Source organism: Mobula hypostoma, chromosome 20, assembly GCF_963921235.1.
Source record: "Mobula hypostoma chromosome 20, sMobHyp1.1, whole genome shotgun sequence".
Lineage (NCBI taxonomy): Eukaryota > Metazoa > Chordata > Chondrichthyes > Myliobatiformes > Myliobatidae > Mobula > Mobula hypostoma.
Window position 1 is genome coordinate 36,461,128 of NC_086116.1, and position 22,137 is coordinate 36,483,264.

The 22,137-nt window shown below is 46.2% G+C and overlaps 1 protein-coding gene across 4 annotated transcripts in view; it reads left to right on the plus strand.

Moving 5' to 3' along the window:
* LOC134359438 (semaphorin-3A-like) overlaps positions 1-22,137 on the plus strand; it is a 224,415-nt gene that overhangs the window by 18,461 nt on the left and 183,817 nt on the right. Inside the window, exons 1-2 of one of the 4 annotated variants that reach the window (XM_063072678.1) lie at positions 15,908-15,956; positions 18,170-18,345. In XM_063072678.1, coding sequence (XP_062928748.1) covers positions 18,234-18,345 — 112 coding nt within the window. In that variant the 5' untranslated portion in view covers positions 15,908-15,956; positions 18,170-18,233. Of the gene's footprint in view, positions 1-15,907; positions 15,957-17,422; positions 17,482-17,639; positions 17,761-18,169; positions 18,346-22,137 lie in introns of those variants that run through there. The other 3 variants (XM_063072675.1, XM_063072676.1, XM_063072677.1) reach the window with 3 other exon arrangements.

Sequence of the window (22,137 nt, forward strand, 5' to 3'; positions counted from 1 at the left end):
GCCCACCATATGTTAACTAAGTACCATTGAAATTTGGGGCTGGCTTAAATGATCGTTTGATGTGGCTTCAGATTGCACAGCACTGTTGTGGTGGCTCGAGAGTGAAAAAGAACATTCATTCTTGCAACTTCCCACACAGACTTTCCTCAGACTGATCAGCAGGAATAGCGCGGAGTGGAAATGCCTCTTTCTCCTTGGAGTGGATACCTCTGCTCTGCCTGATGCACCAGGTCTTGCCTTTGCCACGCTCTGTTCATGTCTCAAGGATTTTTCCAAACTGAAATATAGAACTTTGTGTTACAGCACAGTACAGGCTTTTTGGCCCACAATGTTGTGCCAACCTTTTAACCTACTTTAAGATCAATCTAACCCTTCCCTCCCACATAGCTCCCCATTTTTCTATCATCTGTGTGCCTCTCTAAGGGTCTCTTAAATGTCCCTAATCTATCTGCCTTTACTACCAGCCCTGTAGGGCAGTCCATACACCCATCACTCTCCATATAAACAAAAAAAAAACATACATCTGACAACCTCCATACACCTTCCTCCAATCTCCTTCAAATTACACCCACTGTAATGGCCATTTCTGACCTGGGAAATGTCTCTGACTGTCCACTCTGTCAATGCCTGTTATTATTTTATACACTTCGATCAAGTCACCTCTCACCCTCCTTCACTCCAAGAGAACAATCCTAGCTCGCTCAGCCTTTTCTCATAAGACATGCTCTCCAATCCAGTCAGCATCCTGGTAAATCTCCTCTGTGCCCTCTCTAAAGATTCCACATCCTTCCTATAATGAGGTGACCAGAACTGAACCATGTGTGGTCTAACTAGAGTTTTACAGAGGTGCAACATAACCTTGTTGCTCTTGAACTCAATCTGCCTGCTAATGAAGGCCAACACAGCGTATGCTTTCTTAACAACGCTCTCGACTTGTGCAGCAACTTTGAGGGATCTATGGATGCACATCCCAAGTTCCCTCTGTTCCTCCACACTGCTAAGAATTCTAACTACTTATCAAGTGTGGTTAGTGAGGCAATGGGGGAAGATCAGGGCTACTCTGTACTCCGCAGGATCCCAGAAATATCACATTGATGGTCCCATAGTACTGGTAGAAAGGTAAAGATTGAACTGCATATTGGAGAGAGCTCCCTGCTCTCCTTTGATAGAGCATTGTGAAATCTTTGTTACCACGGTGAGCAGGAAGGCAGGGCTTTGCTTTCCCTTTGGGGTTTGAGAGATGCTGCTTCTGATTTGTTGCTGTTGTCGCCTGTGTGGTTCTGCTGAGCCTTGTGGGCATGTCGGTGCTGGGGTGTGTGGCAACACTTCAAGGCTGCCCTCGGCATGGCCTTTGGTGTGTTTGATTATTAACACAAACAATTCACTTCACCGTATACTTGGATATACAGATGCCTGTGATAAACAAATCGGAATCTGAACCAGCACCTCTACACGTGGGTAGATGATGTGTGCATTTCCAAGCAGTTTGACCATAGTTGGTGTCTCTTCCCATCTTCCCTTGATCATCAACATAACTCAGAGATGATTGCAGTCTGTCTGAAGTTCAGGCAGCAGGCAGAAGGTAAGTTTAATTGTAGCCCTTTGAGTGACAAGAAGGAGCATTCCATTGGAGAGGTACAATGAACATTTTTTTGCCATCACAAACATCCTTTGGCATAGTTCACAAGACCTGTTTCACTTTTGTCAATCAAAGTTTCACCTGGTCACATAATGATTGGCATCTGTGACTAATACATCACCAGGGATGGATTAGAATTGTGAGTGCACTGGGAAAGTCGAACAAAATGCAGCAATTACATGGATTATCAACCCTCTCTCATGTCGACATGTTGAACAGCTCCTTTGACTGTGACAGTACGGATATCCGCATTTTCTTAGATCACAGAAACCAGAAACAGTTCGAAAATCCAGAGTAATGCAGACTGCTTCTCAGTAAAGCTTTGCAGACACAGAGTTTTGTCTTTAAGGTAATCACCAACACATGTGTATAAAGTTACGGAAATCTCTAATTGAAACATTACTTCTTTGCACTTGTGTTCCCTCTGCACGGTATAGGAAGCAGATCAAAGCCCGGGCTGGGAGTGGGGTGCGGTCGGTGGACAGACAGCTTTCTGCTCTCTTCCTGCATCTCCTTCAATTACAAATGAACATTCCCTGGAAATGCTTTGACTAACGCTGGATGTTTAGTTGTGTTTCATGAGTTGCTAGTGGCTTGGTGACAGATGGGAAACAGGAGCCAGAGAGATGTGAATTTAACTCTTTCAGAGAACTGAGATGATAAGTTGACCATCTGAATGTCTCAGGCATAACCCAGAAACGGGGCCAGAATTAGATATATTGTCCCTGACCTGTGATGTGAAGTTTGTTGTTTTGTGGCAACAGTATGGTGCAAAGATACAAAATTACCACAAATTACGAATAGTGTAATATAAAGGAATAGTGAGGTGGTGTTCCTGGGCCTTTCAGAAATCTGGTGGCAGAGAGGAAGAAGTTGTTTCAGAATCATTAAGTGTGGATCTTCAAGCTTCTGTACCTCTTCCCCAATGAAAAGAGGGCATGTCGCGGATGGTGAGGCTCCTTATTCGTAGAGTCATAGATCAATGCAGCACAGATACGGGCATTTCGGCCCCACTTGTCCATGCTGACAATGGTGCCCACCCAGCTAGTTCCAATTCCCTGTGTTCAGCCCTTATCCTTCCTAACTGCATCCTTCTGTGTCCCTACCCAAGTGCTTCTGAAATGTGATTATTGTACCTGCCTCTGGCAGCTCCTTCTATATACTTACAAAGAAGTTGCCCCTCGGGTCCCATTTAAACCTTTCCTCTCTTACCCTGCATTTATGCCTCCTGGTTTTGGACTCCCCTACCCTTAAGTAAAGATTGTTTACCATCCATCTTTATCAATGTCTTTTGTGATTTAAACATTTCTGTAAAGTTGCCCCTCATTCTCTGAAGTTTCAAGGAATAAAGACCTAGACTGGCCAACCTGTCCCTATATCTCAAGCCCTTTAGTCAACAGTGATTGATGAGGCTGCAACATAACAACCCAACTCTGGCACTCAATACACTGACCAGTGATAAGATGCTGCCTTTTTAATCACTGTAAGAGATAGGAATGGAAAAGGTAGCATCTATTATTAAACACCCCCAAAAACCAGGACATGCCCTCTCCTCATGAAGGAGGAGATACAGAAGACACACACTCCATGATTCAGGAACAGCTTCTTCCCCCCCTGCCCCCCCCCACCTCCATTAGCTGATTTCTGAATGGTCATTGAACCCAGTATTTCCTTATTTCCTTACTTTTTTTTCTGCTCTCATTACAGACATATATACAAACAGTATATATATTTTATTTTTTATTATTGTGTATTATACTGTTGCTGTTAAATAACAAATTTCACAACATACGCCAGTGATATTAAACCTGATTCTGAATTCTCTGCAGCCCCTTGTGAAACTTAAACCATCACCCTAAGTAACATCATCGCCCCACCTGCTGTAAGCTGTGGGACAGGTCCTCGAACTGGTCTGTTACAAACCTGGCTCTTGCAGCGTTTATCATTTCCCCTGCCTCTAATTGAATCCAATAGTTTGTATCTCTGGCTGACTGGAATTGGTTTGCAGGGTGGAGTCATAACTTCTGCGGGATATACCCCTGAATCTTCCAGCGGACATTTAAATACCAATTAACACAAAGGCTGAGCCTCACTCCTACAGAATGGAAAATCTATTTTCATTCCCAAACATCTCCACCTACAGAAACTACTAAATTTGAGACCTAAGGGTACAGATATCCCATTGTTTTACAGGCTCGGAAACAAAGTGGGAGTTTTGGGAAGGGGACTGTCGCAAGTTATCAACATCCCCACCAAACCACGATTGGAAAATTATTGCTGCCTGCCCAGTCAAAGTGTGCTCATCGTTGTGTCAGAGATGGCTGAAGCAAGTAGATCAGCAGTCATCAGAAAGATTCAATCTCGCTGAAAAATAAAATTCTTCCAAATTTCATTGACCCCATTTTTAACATCAAAAAAAGCCGTGAGGGGGGGTTGGGTGAGGGGAAGTTCTCTCAGACCATGAGGGGTTCGGAGTGAGGTGGGGCTGTCAGCCCATGGGGTGACAGTAGAGGGTCTTTGACCATGTGAGGGATAGTGGAAAGTCTCTGAGACTGGGGGGTGGGGAATGGAGAACGGAGGGTCTCTCAGAATGAGAGGGGTGGAGAGTGAGTGTCTCTGAGACCAGGGGGTGGGGAATGGAGAACGGAGGGTCTCTCAGAATGAGAGGGGTGGAGAGTAGAGGGTCTCAGACCACTGGAGAAGGGGGAATGAATAACTCCTCAGTCTGAGGGGCAGAGTGGAGAGTCTCAGACGCCCGGGGGGGGGGATGCGTTGAGAGACCATGATGTCATGATGGGGGTGGAGAGGAGTGTCGCAGAGTGAGGGAGGTAGTGAGGGCCTCTCAGTCTGAGGGGTGGAGCAGCGGGTCTCTTGGGGATTCACTCCTTCATTTGTTTACTGATGTACTTTGGATGTCAGACATATTTAATGAGATCATTAATTTTCTTTGATAAGCCTGGTTAAGTGTGGTTGGGTTTATTGGATATGATATAACTGTGCAGCTCTGTACACCTTCTGTGAACATCATTGCCCATCATGGCTGATTGTTTTTCAACCCCACTTTCTTGCCTGCTGTAGTCCCTCAACCCCTTACCAATCAATCTCTGCCTTGAAATGTTCCTAGTGATTTGGCCTCCACAGCCATCTGTGGACACAAATTCCACAAATTCACCAGCCTCTAGTTAAGGAAGTTTCTGCTTATCTCTATTCTAAAGGAACACCTCTTTAGTCTGAGGCTGTCCCCTCTGGTCCTACCCTCACCTACTGATAGAAACATCCTCTGCATGTCAGCTCTGTCCAAGCCGCACTATATCCCACACAGAATGGATCTTCGAGAGAGGACACTGGGTACAGTGTCCTACTCCTCAGTTTTAGCATGAGGTCCTTTCTTTGTCTGCACAAACATGGCTGCTCTCTGGTAGGTTAATTGTTCTGGTGCCTCTTTGTTCTGAACTGGGTGCCACCAGAACCCTGGACCACAATGACCTCCCACTCTCCTTAACCCATCCCCACTGTACGATGAGAACCGTAAACCCATCCCATTGTACTATGAGAGCATCAAGCCAATCCCCCATGTTCCCGATACCCTGCTGTGTCTGACAGTCAATGTCTTGGTCAGATGGTCACTTCACCTAATGACGGTAAAGGGCTGTGGCAATGGCTGATGTAACTTATCCCATGGTGAGCATTAAACTCCATTAATGTATCCATCATGGAAAATATCTCTGTGTAGAAAATGACAATAGCTGTTTGTGAATAAAGAAGTCAAAAGCAACCCAATGAGATTCTCAGACACTGGAAATCCTGAACAACACGCACAAAATGTTGGGGGAACTCAGCAGGTCAGGCAGCATCTAGAGAAGGGAGAATACACAGTCAATGTTTCAGGTCAAGATCCTTCATTAGGATTCTTTACTAGTTTAAAAACTTCACCATTTAAATCAACCAGTCAATTTGAGACAATGCAAATCCTCAAGTATTGTTCGCATCAATCACAAACTGCTCTGCTGCTGATGGAGACCTGCCCATGTCAGAAGATAGTATTCGTAAACACTTTGCTTTCTGTCCTTACAGCTGAATGATATGACTGTAGCCCAGAGTGACAGCCTTTGGCAATTCAAGGATCTGTTCTGTAGTATTGGTCCATCAGACACTGCGGAGATTTCTCAGACACGCTTTTTGGCTGATGCCTCTGCACAATACTGTCAGGAAGTCATTGTGGGTAATGTGGGTTAGATCTTTCAATCAGGAGGGCCGTGTCACACAGCACTGATTTTCCTATGAAGTTTTAATTTGGTGTCCACCTCATGGCTTGATCGATACAGGATCGCATAAGCAGTCCAATGCATACGGTCGTGTCAAAATTCCGGTCTTGCTTCCATAGTTCAACAGCAGCTTATTTTTCCAGCTGGCGGAGGGTTTAGGAATGATTTCTGTGGGCTCGGTATGAAGCGTGATACCAGGTGACTGAGAGGGAGCCACATTCCTGGCTGTCTTCTCAGCATCTGCTGAAGATGAGAGTGTCTGAATAAATCACAAAGGCAGCAGGCGGGTCTATAAGACATGCGAGCAGAATTAGACCACCTGGCCCATCAAGTCTGCTCCACCATTCTATCATGGCTGATTTATTATCCCTTTCAACCCCATTCTCCTGCCTTCTCCCCATAACCTTTGATGACCTGATTAATCAAGAACCTATCAACCTCTGGTTTAAGTATACTCAACGACTTTCCCTCCACAGCCGTCAATGGCAATGCATTTCACAGATTCACCATCCACTGATTCATTCTCATCTCTGTTCTAAATGGTTGTCCCTGTATTCTGAGGCAGTGCCCTCTGGTCCTAGACTCCCCACTATAGGAAACATCCTCTCCATATCCACTCTATCTAAGCCTTTCAATATGCAATAGGTTTCAATGAGATATCCCGCCCTTCTCATTTGTCTAAACTCCAGTGAGTATCGGCCCAGAGCCATCAAATTCTCCTCAAATGATAACCCATTCATTCCTGAGGTCATTCTTCTGAATCTTCTTTGAACCCTCTCCAATACCAGCATACCCTTCCTTTGATAAAGGGCCCAAAACTGCTCACAATACTCCAAGTGTGGTCTGACCAATCCCTTGTGAATTCTCAGCATTACAACTTTGCTCCTATATTCTGTTACTCTCAAAACAAATATTAACATTACATTTGCCTTCCTTACCTCTGACTCAATCTACAAGGTAACCTTTAGGCAGTCCAAGTAAACATCCACAGACTCTCCTTTGACTATACTGCCTGTTATTTCCTCAAAGAATTCCAAATGATTTGTCAGGTAAGATTTTCCCTTAAGGAAACCATGCTGACCTTTGCCTACTTAAACATGCACCTCCAAGTACTCTGAAATCTCATCCTTAATTATGGATTCCAACATCTTTCCAACCACCGAAGTCTGGCTAACTGGCCTATAATTTCCTTCCTTCTGCTTCCCTCCCTTCTTAAAGGGAGTGACATTTGCAATTTTCCAGTCCTCTGAAACGACTTCATAAATCTAGTGATTATTGAACGATCAGTACTAATGCCTCCACAATCTCTTCAGTGATGTTTTTCAGAACACTGGGGTATAGTCCATCTGGTCCAGGTGATTTATCTACCTTAAGACCTTTCAGATTCACAAAAATCTTCTCCTTAAGTAAAAGCAGCTACCCCTTGACACTCTTGAATATCAGAATCAGATTTATTGTCACCGGTATGTGTCGTGAAATTTGTTAACTTAGCAGCAGCAGTTCAATGCAATACATGATAATATAGAAAGAAAAAATAAGTAAATCAATTACAGTAAGTATATATGTATATTAAATAGATTAAAAATAGTGCAAACCAGAAATGAGATATTAAAAAAAAGTGACTTAGTGTTTATGGGTTCAATGTCCATATAGGAATCGGATGGCAGAGGGGAAGAAGCTGTTCCTGAATTGCTGAGTGTGAGCCTTCAGGCTTCTGTACCTCCTGCCTGATGGTAACAGTGAGAAGAGGGCATGTCCTGAGTGATGGGGGTCCTTAATAATGGACGCCGCCTTTCTGAGGCACTGCTCCTTGAAAATGTCTTGGATACTACAGAGGCTAACACCCAAGATGGAGCTGACTAATTTAATAACTTTCTGTAGCTCCTTTCAGTCCTGTGCAGTTGCCACCCATTCACCCGCCCCTCCCATGTCAGACAGAGATGCAGCCTGATACAGAGGTGCAAGAATATATTCCACGGTACACCGAGAGAAGTTTTCCAGTGCTTTCAGTGACAAACCAAAACTCTTCCAAACTCCTAGTGAAATATAGCCACTGTCTTGCCTTCTTTATAGCTGCATTTATATTTTGGGACCAGGTTAGATACTCAGAGATCTTGACACCCAGAAACTCCTGGAATGCTGTGGAAGGAAATTCACTGGGATAATTCCTGGGCCGAGATGGTTGTTTTATCAAGGGATGGTGGACGGTTTGGTATAATAAGGGGTGTCCTTATTTAAACATCAACATCCTGGTGGGGGGGGGAGGGGTGAGAGGGTTGAATGTTGAGATGTTTCCATTGGTGGGAGATTCACAAAATGAGTTGTACAGAACTTTCTTCTCATCCACTCCCAGAGTTGTTCAGTGAAGAAATGGGCCATTCGGCCCACTACATCCATGCCAAACTTTCTGCCCTTCTGCACTAACTATCCCCATTTGCCTTTATTGGGAGAATATCTACCTATGCCTTGCCTGTAGGGGGTGCTGGTCTAAATGCTTAAGCAGTGATTGTATCTGTTACCACCACCTTCTCTGGGTTTAAAAAAAATTCCCTTTTCTCACCTTGAAACTAGGTCATCTTTTCCGCTATCTCTTTCAGAGGGAGGTGAATCTCTGGAATACTCCACAAACTTTCCCCACCCCCACCCTCCTACCCAGGGAGGTGGGATATGCTGTAGATGGAGATCGATAGGTGGAGATAGATAACTAATTGAAAGATTGAGGGTGATGGGGAAAGGCACGGAAGAGGGGTTGAGGACCCTGGCCGAGGTCATGCTGAATGGTGGGACAGGTTTGAGGGGCCGAATGGCTAACTCCAGCTCCCGTTTTCTTGCGTTCTCGTGTAATCAGAACCAATGTGAAACTCCGGATCAATCAAAGAGATATACACTTCGGGGGAAGGCAAGGGAAGGCAAGGAAAGGAGAGGGTAAGGCTTCTGTGTAATGATTTTGGAGAGAGGAGCTTTGGTGGTTTAGTTGATCCTCCCACATAGATTTTATATATTGATTCCATCCAGAGTACATGAATGAATCAATAATATCTGATCTGTGTCACTGACAGTGCTGCCAATTACTGTCTGTTCACCAGACTGATTATGTTGCTGTCTACTTCAGATACAGCTATGATCCCACCTGACTGTGGTATGGATCGGATTTTGGTTAGTCCGGGTAAGGACAGCAGACGTCCTCCATTGAATCTCTACATCTGCACAGAGGTTTTCTTTCCAAACAACACTCTATATTTCTAACTGATGGAGGAAAACAGAAAGAAAATCTACCTCACTTTCACCAGGGGAGAACCGAGCAGGGATGTTAAACCATTACAGAGCAGAAACTGCTCTCCATGCAATCAGAACCAGCTTTATTATCACTGACTTTTATGATGTGAAATCAGTTAAGTTGCAGTAGCAGTACGGTACAAAGACATGAAGTTATTCTTAAATACAGAATAAATATTGCAAACTAAAGGAATCGTGAGGTGGTGTCCATGGGTTCTTGGATCGTTCAAAAAGCTGAAGTTGGAGAGGAAGAAGCCGTTCCTGAATCATTGAGTGTTGCCTTCAAGCTTCTGTACCTCCTCCCCAATTAATGTCTGTTCCATTCTCCAACATGGCCCCATACTAAGCGCTGCAATCTCCCTTCTTTCATCCAAGAATTCAGACATCAAGACCAGGATTTATTGTTTATCCCCAACTTTTTTTCAGGAGATGTTGGCAGTCGGCTTCAAGAACCACTGCACTCCTACTGGTGAAGGTGGCCCCTCAGAGCTGTTGGAGAGGGGGCTTCAGTTTTAGGACTCATTGAGGATAAGAGCCAGTGATATATTTCCAATTCAGGGTGCACACACTTGGGGATGTATTCTCTTATATGTGCTGCAATTGTCCTTCATGGTGGGAGACAGGTGGCGCAATAATGTAGCAGTTATAATAACGCACTACAGTGCCGGTGATCGGAACACCGGGGTTCAGTTCCCACCACTGTTTGTAAGGAGGTTATATATTCTCTCTGTGACAGCTTGGGTTTCCTTTGGGTGCTCCAGTTTCCTCCCACATTCCAAAGACATGCAGGTTAGGGCTAGTAAATTGTAGGCATGCTCTGTTGGCGCTGGAAGCACTGCAGTTGAGCGCTGCCCCCAGCACATTCTTGGACTGTGTTGGTTGTTAATGCATAAGATGGTTTTCACGGTATGTTTCAATGTACCTGTGATGAGTAGAACTTATTTTAATGCCGTAGGTGTGGGAGTTCCTGTTAGAATAGCCTGGGTGGAATGGCTGAGGTGCGTTTTGTAGATGGCAGACACGGCAGCCTCTGAACACCAGTGTTGGAGTTTCAGGAGATGGATGGGATGCTAGTCAAACAGCTGCTTTGTGCAGGACAATATTGAATCTCTTGTGTGTCATGGATTCTTCTGATCCAGGCAAGTGCTGAGTATCTGAAACTCCCCTGATGTTGTGGCGATCGGGTACAGTTCATTCAGAGAGGCAATCCCCAGCTCAGAGCGGTGCTGACAGGCAGGGTGTCACTGTGGCAGTTCAGCTGTGTTGCTGGTCTACGGTAACTCCTAGAACACAGACAGTAGAACGGTTGACATTATATGGCAGCATTTAAGATATAATTTGATGGAAGGAGGAGAGAGTCTTTCAGGGTTATGGGCATGATGTGGGCTTCTGGGACCAGAAGTGAGGGTAATGTTTCTGGCCTGGACCAGATGGGCTGAATGGCCTGTTTCTCTGCTCTATTACTCTATGATCCTATTACTGATAACTTAGAAGGTGAACAGTAAGTGGTTTGTCACTTGATGTGTGTAAGGTCTGCAATGACATTCTTGGGCTTCTAATGCAGAAAACCCAAGAAAGGCGCAAGCACGAGAAGGCCATCTAAAGAAGAAGATCAAAGGAATCGATTATCTTTCTTTAATCCCTGTTGGCTTCTGTTGTCCTTTGTACTCACTAATGTGGAAGACACTTCACCACACTACAGACTGACTGCTCCTGTCTCTGTGGATGCTGCCTGTCCCGCTAAGCAGTTCCAGCTTCGTCTGTTTTATTTCAGGCTTGGCGATGTTTTCAATAGTTGTAGTTTAAACCCATTCATTCATCCTGCCTTCTGCAGAGAATTTTCCTGTCAATATTTGCCGTCTTAGGTCATAGGATTCCAGATTCTATTCTTGTCTTTGGATCAGGGAGGTTGGGGATTTGAGTTTGTATTTTAAGCTGCCAATCCTTGTGCCCTGAAGAAGAGCCGTGTGCAGAGTATGCTTCCTCTGGGTGAGCTGTTAAACAGACAGCCTGTTCCAGTGCTTCGGGTGGATGTTAAAGATTCTTTATTTAAGGAAGAGAAGCAAGTTTTTCCTGGGACGTGGCCAAACCTTTCCTAAACCAGTTTTTCCTAAGAATAAATTGGCTGGTCAATCTTGAAAAGGATGTTTGTGGGATTTACCAGAGCCTGACCACAAGACAGAATGAGTCAAATCTTCCTCAGCTCAGCGTTTGCACACAGGGCATCAGGCACTCTACATCTTCTGGGAGTTGAAGCTATAACCCCTCATTCGGTCTCCCAACACTCCCCTGCTGTCATTTAGCATGTGCCATACACTAATGATGGAGAAACAGACTGCTGGAAGAACTCAGTGGACTGAGCAGTATATGTGGAGGCTGAGGGGGTAGTTAACATTTCCAGTTGAGATCCTGCATTAATGAGTTAGCTGAATCAACTCAGTGTGGTTTATTATTGTCATATGTGCTGAGGTGCAGGGCAAAACTAAGGTTATTGGTCACATGGGTGTAATTGGGGGCATTGGGGTGGAAGGGGCTTTTACTGAATTGTGTCATTAAATCCATCAATAAATAAAATACAATTAAACTAAACAAAATGTATCTGAATCATGATAGAAAGTTTAAAGTAAATTTATTATCAAAGTGCATATACTATATATGTCACCATTTACAACACTGAGATTAATTTTCTTTCAGGCATTCACAGTAGAGCAAAGAAATCCAATAGAAACAATGAAAACCACACGCAAACAAAGCCGTCCAGCATGTTTACAGGAAGATTAGAACAACGGAATATTGTTATAACAGAGGTGACCTGGTGCGCGCTGGTGTAGAGAGGGATTGAGTGTGCTGCTTCGCCAGACTCTCCACAGTAAACCTGCGAGATCTGTAGAAGTGGGGCCATTGGCTGTCATTACCAGCGATTGTAGCGCATAGGTTGTCCAGGATTGGGAGGTACGAATTTAGTGCCCCTGCAATCGGGAGCTGTGGCAGTGCCTAGCATACAATCAATCTACAGTACTGTCCCAAAGTCTTAGGCACATGTGAAAAACAACTTCTGTAAAACGAAGACGCTTTCAAAAATAATGCAATGAAAAGTCTCTAAGTATCAGAAAATTACTATAAAGAGCAGTAAACAGTAAAAAAAAACCCTAAATCAAATCAATACTTAGTGTGACCACTCTTTGCCTTTAAAACTGCATCAATTCTCTTCGGTACACTGGTCATACAGTTTTATAAGAAAATCCGCTGGCAGTTTGTTCCAAGCATCCTGGAGAACTGCCCACAGATCTTCTGCAGACTTTGGCTATCTCTCTTGCTTCTGTCTCTCTCCAGGTAATCCCAGACAGCTTTGATGATGTTGAGGTCGGGGCTCTGTGGAGACTCTACCATCTGAAACCATATAAAAAAAATCTAGAGTGCCTTAGACTTTTGCGCAGTACTGTATGTACATGAACTATCTTATGTAGTTACAGGATTTTTTTTATCATTGTGTTCTTTATCTCATTTTGCTTTAATTTTGTGCTGCATCGGATCCAGAATAACAATTATTTCATTCTCCTTTACACTTGTTTACTGAAGATTGACGACGATCAACTTTGAATGAGGAAACTTGGGAGTACGCGGTATATTCAGAAGAGTGAAGCCTGATCATGCTGAAGCTGAGGGGCCAAGGATCCTAGATGGTGCCGGCAGTACATGGCGGTGTTGTACTAGCAGCTTAGGAAACTTCTGGATATAGTTCTTTTGAGGTTGTCGGGGGAGATAAAGATTATGTCCCCAGGGGGTAACCGGGGAGCACCACCTCAGGGCTAGGAGTGAACATCAGGGCTGAGGAGGAATGTCTTCAGGCCAAGGAATTGGACTCTGGAATTCTCTGTCCCCAAGGGTGCCTGTTATGGCTAGTCTATAGATGTTTTTTTTCACTGGGGAAAGTGGGTGAGACATGGGACCATCCATGCTCTTTGGGAATAGGGCTGAAGGTCTCCTCCAGTCTATGGCCTTACATGACAGAGTTCCACTGAAGACAAGTGCATGTTCCCATGTAGATGGTCCCACACACCATCAGCCCTCGTGCTTCCTGTGAAACCACTAGTTCAGCCTGAAGGTGATTAACTTTGTCTTTCTAATCCGGTTATGGCCTTGTGTCAGGTTAACTGATACTTTTTCTCTCCAACAATCCCTTTGACATTAATTCCACGTTGCTGATCTTTCTGCCTCACCCTGTGAGGTAGGAACACTGGGTTGTCTCCTGCCTAAGGATGCTTTCCTCACGACATACACTAGCTGTGCCAGAGGACCTGTTTCTATGCTGTAGTGTTCTATGACTCTATGTCCATTGCCTTCCTTCCTCCTAGCTCCTGTGAGGCTCCAAAGCTATCCTAGACTTGATGGTCAAATCTAACATTGCTGTTATTTGGAATAGAATGTTACAACAGAACTGCACAGCAACAGGCCCCTCAGCCCACAATGTTGTGCTGAAATAATTAAATTAGTAATCAAATTCCTAACTAAACTAATTGTCCCACCTACACAAGTCGATATCCATCAATTCTCTGTACATTCTAAGAGTCTGTACTACCACCCCTGGCAGTACTTTCCAGACACCCACCACTCTCTCTGTAAAAGAAAGAGAAAAAACTACTCTCGCACATCATAAACACAAGAGATTCTGCAGGTGGTGGAAATCCAGAGTGACACACACATTTGCGGGCCAGGCAACATCAATGAAAATTAATATATAATCGACAGTTCAGGCCGAGACCACTCATCGGGACTGGAAAAGAAAGGGGAAGATGAAAGAGAAAATAAAAAGGGAGGGGAGGGGAGGGGAAGGAGGACTACCTAGAGGGTGACAGGTGAAGCCAGGCAGGTGGGAATGGTAAAGGGCTGGAGGAGGGGACGGAATCTGATAGGGGAGGGGAATGGACCATCGGAGAAAAGGAAGAAGGGACACCAGGGGGAGGTGGTAGGCAGGTGAGGAGGAGAGATAAGAGCCCAGAGTGGGAAATGGGAAAAGAGGGAAGGGGAAGGGGAAAAAAATTACTGGAAGGAGAAATCGATGTTCATGCCATCTGGTTGGAGGCTACCCAAATCGAATATGAGATGTTGCTCTTCCACCCTGAGAGCATCCTCATTGTGTCAAAAGAGGAGACCATGTCAGAACAGGAATGCTGCCTGACCTGCTGAGTTCCTCCAGCATTTTGCATGTATTGCCCTGTACATCTCCTTTGGATTTACCACCTTCTCACCTTAAATACATGTCCTCTGGTATTAAAGTTATCTAAACCCTTCATATAAACCACTATCAGGTCTCCCCTCAGCCTCTGTTCTGTGTGTGTGTGTGTGTGTGTTAGAGAGAGAGACTGTGTGTGTGTGTGTGTGTGTAAACCAGTTGTAACCAGGTAAACGGTAAATTGGTTTGTTATTGTCACAAGTACCAAGACACTGAAAAGCTTGTCTTGTATACTGTTCATACAGATCAGATCATTACACAGCATTGAGGTAGAACAAGGTATAACAATAACAATGCAGAATAAGGTGGAACAGCTACAGTGAAAGTGCAGTACAGGTAAACAATAGGTGCAAGGCCACATTGATTAGACTAGGTCAAGAGTCCATCTTATCATCCCAGGGGACAGTTCATTAGTCTTCTAACACCAGGGTAGGAGATGTCCTTGAGCCTGTTGCTATGGGTTTTCAGGCTTCTGTATCTGGAGAAGAGGGAATGCTCAGGGTAAGTGGGATGTTTGATTATATTGTCTACTTTTACTGAGGCAGTGAGGAGGGACAGGAGGCTGGTACCTGTGATATTCTGAACTGTGTCCATCGCTCTCTGCAACCCCTTGTAGTCGTGGGCAGATTTGTTTCTTCCTTCCATCAGCATTCATGCATTTACAGGTCATGGGCCCACACACACACAGAGTCTCTCACACACACTGTCTCTTGCTCTCACTCTCACTCACATACTCACTGTCTCTCTCTCTCACCCAATGACTCTCACACACAGTCTCTCTCTCACACACTCACTGTCTCTCTCTCACACACTGTCTCTCTCTCGCACACTCACTGTCTCTCTCTCACACACACTGACTCACATATAGTCTCTCACACACTCACACTGTCTCATGCACCCATTTCTCTCTCACTCAAGAATGGGGAGGTGATAAACAAGAGAAAATTTGCAGATGCTGGAAATTCAAGTAACAGACACAATGCTGGAAGAATTCAGCAGGGCAGGCAGCATCTATGGAAAAGAGTACAGTCGACGTTTTGGAACGAGACCCTTTTGAATGATCCCGGAGAGAAAATAATTCGCCATCTCTCTCTCTCTTAGATAAGCAACCGCTATTTTTAAAGTGTCCATTGGTTCTACGTCCATACACGAGGGGAAATATCCTGTTTTGTGTGTGTGTGTGTGTGTGTGTGTGTGAGAGAGAGAGAGAGAGAGTGTGTGTATATGTGTGTGCGAGTGAGAGTGTGTGTATATGTGTACGTGTGAGAGAGAGTGTCGCTGTATGTGTGTGTGTGTTGGGTGTGTGTGACAGAGAGTCGCTGCGTGCGTGATCTGTAGATCGGGGTCATTTGCAGTCCCAAGTTCCACACTAGGTGATGTCCACATGCTCCGTTACTGGCCGAGCGAGTTTAAAAAGAGCCCAAGTGACTTTTAAACTCTTTACTGATAATTGAGCAGTTGCAGAATAAAGTAGTTTGCTTTGATGTCTGCGACTTTGCGGGGATTACTGGTTGTGCCCGTGTTGCTGAGGATGCGACTCCGGGTATTTTTAGCTCTTGATCTGCTAATGAACACCTTTGAACATCTCTAATGCTGGTCTGAACCGCCCTTCCCTGTATTTAGCCGTGCGATATTGAGAGCTACAAACGTTCTAACAATGGTTGAAAGGCTCTTAAAACAATATTATGATTGTGGAGGTCTTTCGGCATTCTTTTGTACAAAAGGCTTGCTGAAAACCGCTGGTTTGTGTTGGGGCGACCTGCCGTAACCTCAGAGAGGCTTAACAAGGTTTCGTGCGTTAAGGTGAAATTCGAGGTTACCGGGAGCCGCAGCTCACATCGCCGCTCCCCCTATTCCCCTTCCCCCCATTCCCCTTCCCCTTCCCCATTCCCATTCCCCCCTTCCCCATTCCCATTCCCCCCTTCCCCCTCCCCCTCCCCCCTCCCCCTTCCCCCCTCCCCCTCCCCCTTCCCCTTCCCCTCCCCCTCCCCCTTCCCCCTCCCCCTTCCCCCTCCCCTTCCCCCCTCCCCTTCCCCCCTCCCCCTTCCCCCCTCCCCCTCCCCCTTCCCCCCTCCCCCTTCCCCCCTCCCCCTCCCCCTTCCCCCTCCCCCTTCCCCCTCCCCCTTCCCCCTCCCCCTTCCCCCTCCCCCTTCCCCATTCCCCCTCCCCCTTCCCCATTCCCCTTCCCCCTTCCCCCTTCCCCATTCCCCTTCCCCCCTCCCCCCTTCCCCATTCCCCTTCCCCCCATTCCCCTTCCCCCATTCCCCTTCCCCCCATTCCCCTTCCCCCCATTCCCCTTCCCCCATTCCCCTTCCCCCTTCCCCCATTCCCCTTCCCCTTCCCCCATTCCCTTTCCCCTTCCCCATTCCCCCATTCCCTTTCCCCCCTTCCCCCCTTCCCCATTCCCCTTCCCCATTCCCCTTCCCCATTCCCCATTCCCCATTCCCCATTCCCCATTCCCCATTCCCCTTCCCCCTTCCCCCTTCCCCCATTCCCCTTCCCCCTTCCCCTTCCCCCTTCCCCCTTCCCCCATTCCCCTTCCCCCTTCCCCCTTCCCCCTTCCCCTTCCCCCTTCCCCCTTCCCCCTTCCCCCTTCCCCCTTCCCCTTCCCCCTTCCCCCTTCCCCCTTCCCCTTCCCCCTTCCCCCTTCCCCCATTCCCCTTCCCCCTTCCCCCTTCCCCCTTCCCCCATTCCCTTTCCCCCATTCCCCTTCCCCTTCCCCCATTCCCCTTCCCTCCCATTCTCATTCCCCTACCCCCATTCCCATTCCTCTTCCCCATTCCCCTTCCCCTGCTGAAGTAACCTGCCTTTATTTGCATTCAGCGAACACCCCGGCCGTTCTCCGCAGAGTACGGTCCGCCTTTGTGATTAAAATAAAGAATGGTATTTTTATCTCCCACTCGACTGTTGTGTTTCACGTGTGCACCGCCCAAGCTCGCGGGATGTCTCACAGTGACAGAGAAGGCGCAGACTAGTTTCTCCCACCAACCAAATATTCCCCGGGAGGGAAAACAATTCCATTGTCAATGGTCGCCGGCGCTTCCCGGAGGCCGGAGTTTGTACCGAGGGTGAGAAGGGTCGGGGTCGGGGTCGGGGTCAGGGAGATAACGGCACGGAAGTTCTAGGTATCGGGAGCAAGTGTGGGAACTCCCCGCGCTGGCGAGGTGTTTGGTTTGAATGCGATAGAACAACTCAGGAGAATGCTGATTTCGGAAGCGAGAGGATTCGCGGCCAATGGTAACCAGCGTGTGGAAGTGATTCATCTCTGACAGACTATTAAAGTGTCAATTACCGCTCCATGTGCTCCGCAGAGGTTTAACTTGTGTGTTGATTTTAAAACAAGACGTGTAAGTGAATGGGCTGAGTCCGGCGTGGTTGGAATGGTTCAGTGACAGACCGGTGGGGTGTTCTCTGGAGGCTGCCCCCTCCCCGTCTCTCTCAGGGGAGGAGTGTTCTTGCGGCTTTGGTCCTGTAGTGCCCGCTGGGCTGGAGCACGGGAGGTGGGGAGGTGGTCTGGCCGTGCGGTCAGAGCCCGCCGCCGGCTCTCGGCGCAGTGAGAGTGTCCCCGCTCGGCAAACGGGAGGGTAGCGGAGCGGCACCGGGCGGGCCCCGCAGTTGTGCCTGGTGATCCGAGGGCGGGCATTACAGCGGGCGTGTGCTGCGTTATTTACGAATGAAGTGCGGCTGGGAGAAGCGGACGGCTGCGGCGGACAGCGGCTCGGCATCTCGCTGACTCGCTTCACCTGTCACCTTCAGGTTCCGGGCAATGACTGCCTGAAGTTTGTACTCGAGAGACCTGCAGTGAAGCTTCAGGGCCAGCATGGGCCAGCTCTCGGGAATACTGGTGCTGTGGTGCTGCTTGCTTCTCCCTCCTGAACTCCGCTGTCGGAATGGCAGGAGCAACGTTCCGCGACTCAAGCTCTCCTACAAAGGTAGGCAGCCTCTTCCCACCCATCTCACCCCGTTCTCGTTCTCCCGCTCCCTCTGACCGCACACTTCGCTGTTGGCTCTGACTGTGTCTGCCTGCATTTTCTCAAAGTAACTTGCCAATTTCACCCGGTACTTCACAGGAATAATTATTCTGTGTTTATTGTTAACCATGGCTCGCACAAGGCTCCGCTCAAAGTTTAAAAGTCTCCCGAATGAAAGAGAAGGCTTTGTTGCAAACATTGCAGATTGTGTGGCTGTTAAAATGGGATTAATTTCCGACATTCTACTACTGATTTTAATATATTTTAAGACAAATTTGCAACTGGGTCTATTCAAAGTATAACCGTACCTTGGTTCTGGGCTCTATTGGAACTGATAGAACTATTGGAACCATGTTCGTCTACATCCTCAGTTGCTCAATTGCAAATGCATTGCTTCGATGCGAGTCTCCTTCAGGCCCGCTAACATCGGAGCTGACAGTAACAGGTGCGTGTGTAATGACAGCAAGTCGTCAACCCCGCTCAGAAAGGGCGGAACGTCAGAATTTGCTCCTCACAGATCAGCCACCGAGCTGAAAGTACCCGTCACCAAAAACAGATAAGAACACAAGTTGTTTTACTCAAGATTGGACACCAGAGGTCCTGGGGAGATGTGGCAAGGTTATAAATGGTGTTCGGGAGCACGGATGAAAGTATGGACATCTCAGCGTGAAAGGGGGAGGTCTCCTCTGGGGAAAATCGGTGACCGGGGTCTCTCTTTAAATACAACGTGTTGTCCATTAGGCATACAAAAGTATGAGGGGTATAGATAGGTTAAATCCAAACAGTTTTTTTTCGCACTGAGGTTGGGTGAGACTACAACTAGAGGGCATGGGTTAAGGGTGAAAGATGAAATGTTTAAGTGGATAATGAGGGGGAACTTCTTCACTCAGAGAGTGGTGAGAGTGTGGAACGAGCTGCCAGCGGAAGTGGTGGATAGGGATTCATTTCGGCCTTTAAAGGAAGTTTGGTTAAGTACATGGATGGGAGGGGTAGTGGAGGGCCATGGTCAGGGTGCAGGTTGATGGCACAATGCAGAATAACAGATTGGCACAGATTAGATGGGCCAAATGGCCTGTTTCTCTAGTGCTCCATGACTCTAGTCATGAAATAAATGAGGCAAAATAGTTTGGCAGGCAGTTGTAAGCTGAAGAGTTGAACAGCACAGAAACAGGCCCTTCAGCCCATCACCTTCATGCTGTGACCAGCTTTCCATCTGGTGGATATCCTGTGGTAGTCTTAGATACCTTTCCTCACTATTCATTACCCATGGTAGTGTTTAGACCTCTAATCATACCTGTTATATTTACATTCGCATTGTTGATATATATCATAATTGGTAAAGGTCCAATTTCAATCCCTGTGGTTCACCACTGGCCAAAGCCTTATGGAAAATAACTCCTGTCTCCCATCATCAGCTAATTGTGGAATCAATTAGCCAGCTCACTTTGGATTGCTTGGGCCAAGCTGCAATGCAGAACCTTGTCAAATGCCTTGCTGAAGTCCATGTAGCCAATCTCCGCCACCCTGCCTTTATCAGTCTTTATTTATTTATTTACCGATACAGAGTGGGACAGGGGCCTTCCAGCCCAATGAGCCACACTGCCCACCAGTCCATTAACCCTCGCCTAATCACAGGACAATTTACAATAACCAATTAACCTAATAACTGGGGCGTCTTTGAAATGTGGGAGGAACCTGTGTACCTGGAGGAAGCCCACCATCTCAATCTCGGTCAAGTTACCTAGGCAGGATTTCCCCTACACAAAGCCACACTGACTATCGCTGACCAATCTCTACCTTTTCAGTTGAGTATAAACCCTGTCCAATTCCTACAATAACTTCCCTACCACTGACGTAAGGCTGACTATTTAAAGGCAGCAGAGATAAGCCAGGCAACTAATCTTCAGGAACCTCACTCGCATCTAATGAAGATGCAGAATTCTCTATCAAGACCTTAGCAATCTCCTCTCTTGTTTTTTTTGGGTGGAGTGCACCTCGTGGGCTTTCATGAGATCTAAGAGATGTCCATTTTGATGCTTTCCACGACAGCTAGCACCCCTCCGTAATACGTTAGTGCTTCAGATCATCCACATACTCCTCCCTGACCTCACAATCTTCCACATGAGATTCAGCAGATGCTGGAATTCCAGAGCAACACACACAAGACCCACCTGCTAAGCCACCAGCATTTTGTGAAAGTCACTATCTTCCATGCTCTCCTTGATGAGCGCAAACGAGAAGTATTTGTTTGGATCCTCACTCCTTCCTTGGCTCCACACCCTGTCGATCCCTAAGCAGAAACACTCTTACCCTTGCTTCCCTTGTGCTCTTGTGAGTCTCCTTGATCTTACTTGCTAATGAAATCTCATTGCCCCTTTTTTGCCCTCTCAATTCCTTTTGCGCCTCTTCCTCAAGAGTAAGGATTAGTTTTGTTTCTCATGTGTACATTGAAACATTGAAAAATACAGTTAAATTCATACTCACAACATGCTGGAGGAACTCAGCAGGTTGGGCAGCATCCGTGGAAAAGATAGGTCAACGTTTCGGGCCGGAAAGGTTCCCTTCTTATCTTTTATCTTATCTTTTCCACGGATGCTGCCCAACCTGCTGAGTTCCTCCAGCGTGTTGTGAGTGTTGCTTTGACCCCAGCATCTGCAGATTATTTTGTGTTTACAGTTAAATTCAGCATTTGCGTCAACAACCAACACTGCCCGAGAATGTGCTGGGGACGGCCAACAAGTGTTGCCATGCTTCCAGTGCCAATTACAACTCTAACCTGTAGTTTTTTTTTTTGGAATGTGGGAAGAAACTCTAGCATCTGGGGAAAACCCACATGATCACAGGGAGAACATACAAAATCCTTGCAGACTGCAGCGGGGATCAAACCTTTATTGCAAGGCTCTGTAATAGTATTATGTTAACTGCTACACTATTGTCGTGTCAGGGCAGTGAAAGCCAAGTCTTTAAATATTTTAAACCTGTGTTGGATATGTTCCTGATAGGCAAGGAGCTGAACTCCTTTTAAGAAGCTAACGTCAGCCATTACTATCTGGTTTCGTGCAGCATCCTCTCACAGTGTACAAAAACTACAGCAAACTAGCAAGCTCTCAGGTCAGCAGAAACGGTCATTGGCTGCAGTTCCCCATCACTGCAGGACTTGTATGTGCCCAGGAAAAATCATTGTGGACACTACCCACCCTGCAAACTGCCTTTTCCAAAAGCTTGCTTTTGGAAAGTGCTTTCGGGCTATTAAAACAAAAAATCTTCACGGCATCTTAAAGATTTCTTTCCCTAGGCAGTTAATCTGATCAACCACTCTAGTTAGCTGTCCCCACCCCCTCTATCTATTACCCCAGTCACTGCACTACACTGTAAATACTTTCAACAACTTTTTTATAATACTGTTTACATTGTAAATATGTGCTGGTATTTATGTATTTATGCATATTTTATTCCACATCTGTACTTTAACCTCTGAATTTATTTTTTATATAATTCTTTATTCTTTATAATTGTTGAATGTTGTATGTTTGTTGCACGTCACACCCAGACCAACACACCACAGCAAGTTCCTAATACATGTCAATGTATATGGCGCATAAAGTTGATGCTGGAAAGATTCAGTAGGAGCACTGGGCTGAAGTTTAAAGCTCAAAGTAAATTTGTTATCAACATATACAGTATGCCACCATATACAACCTTGAGATTAATTTTCTTGCAGGCATTCACAGTGGAACAAAGAAATACAATAAA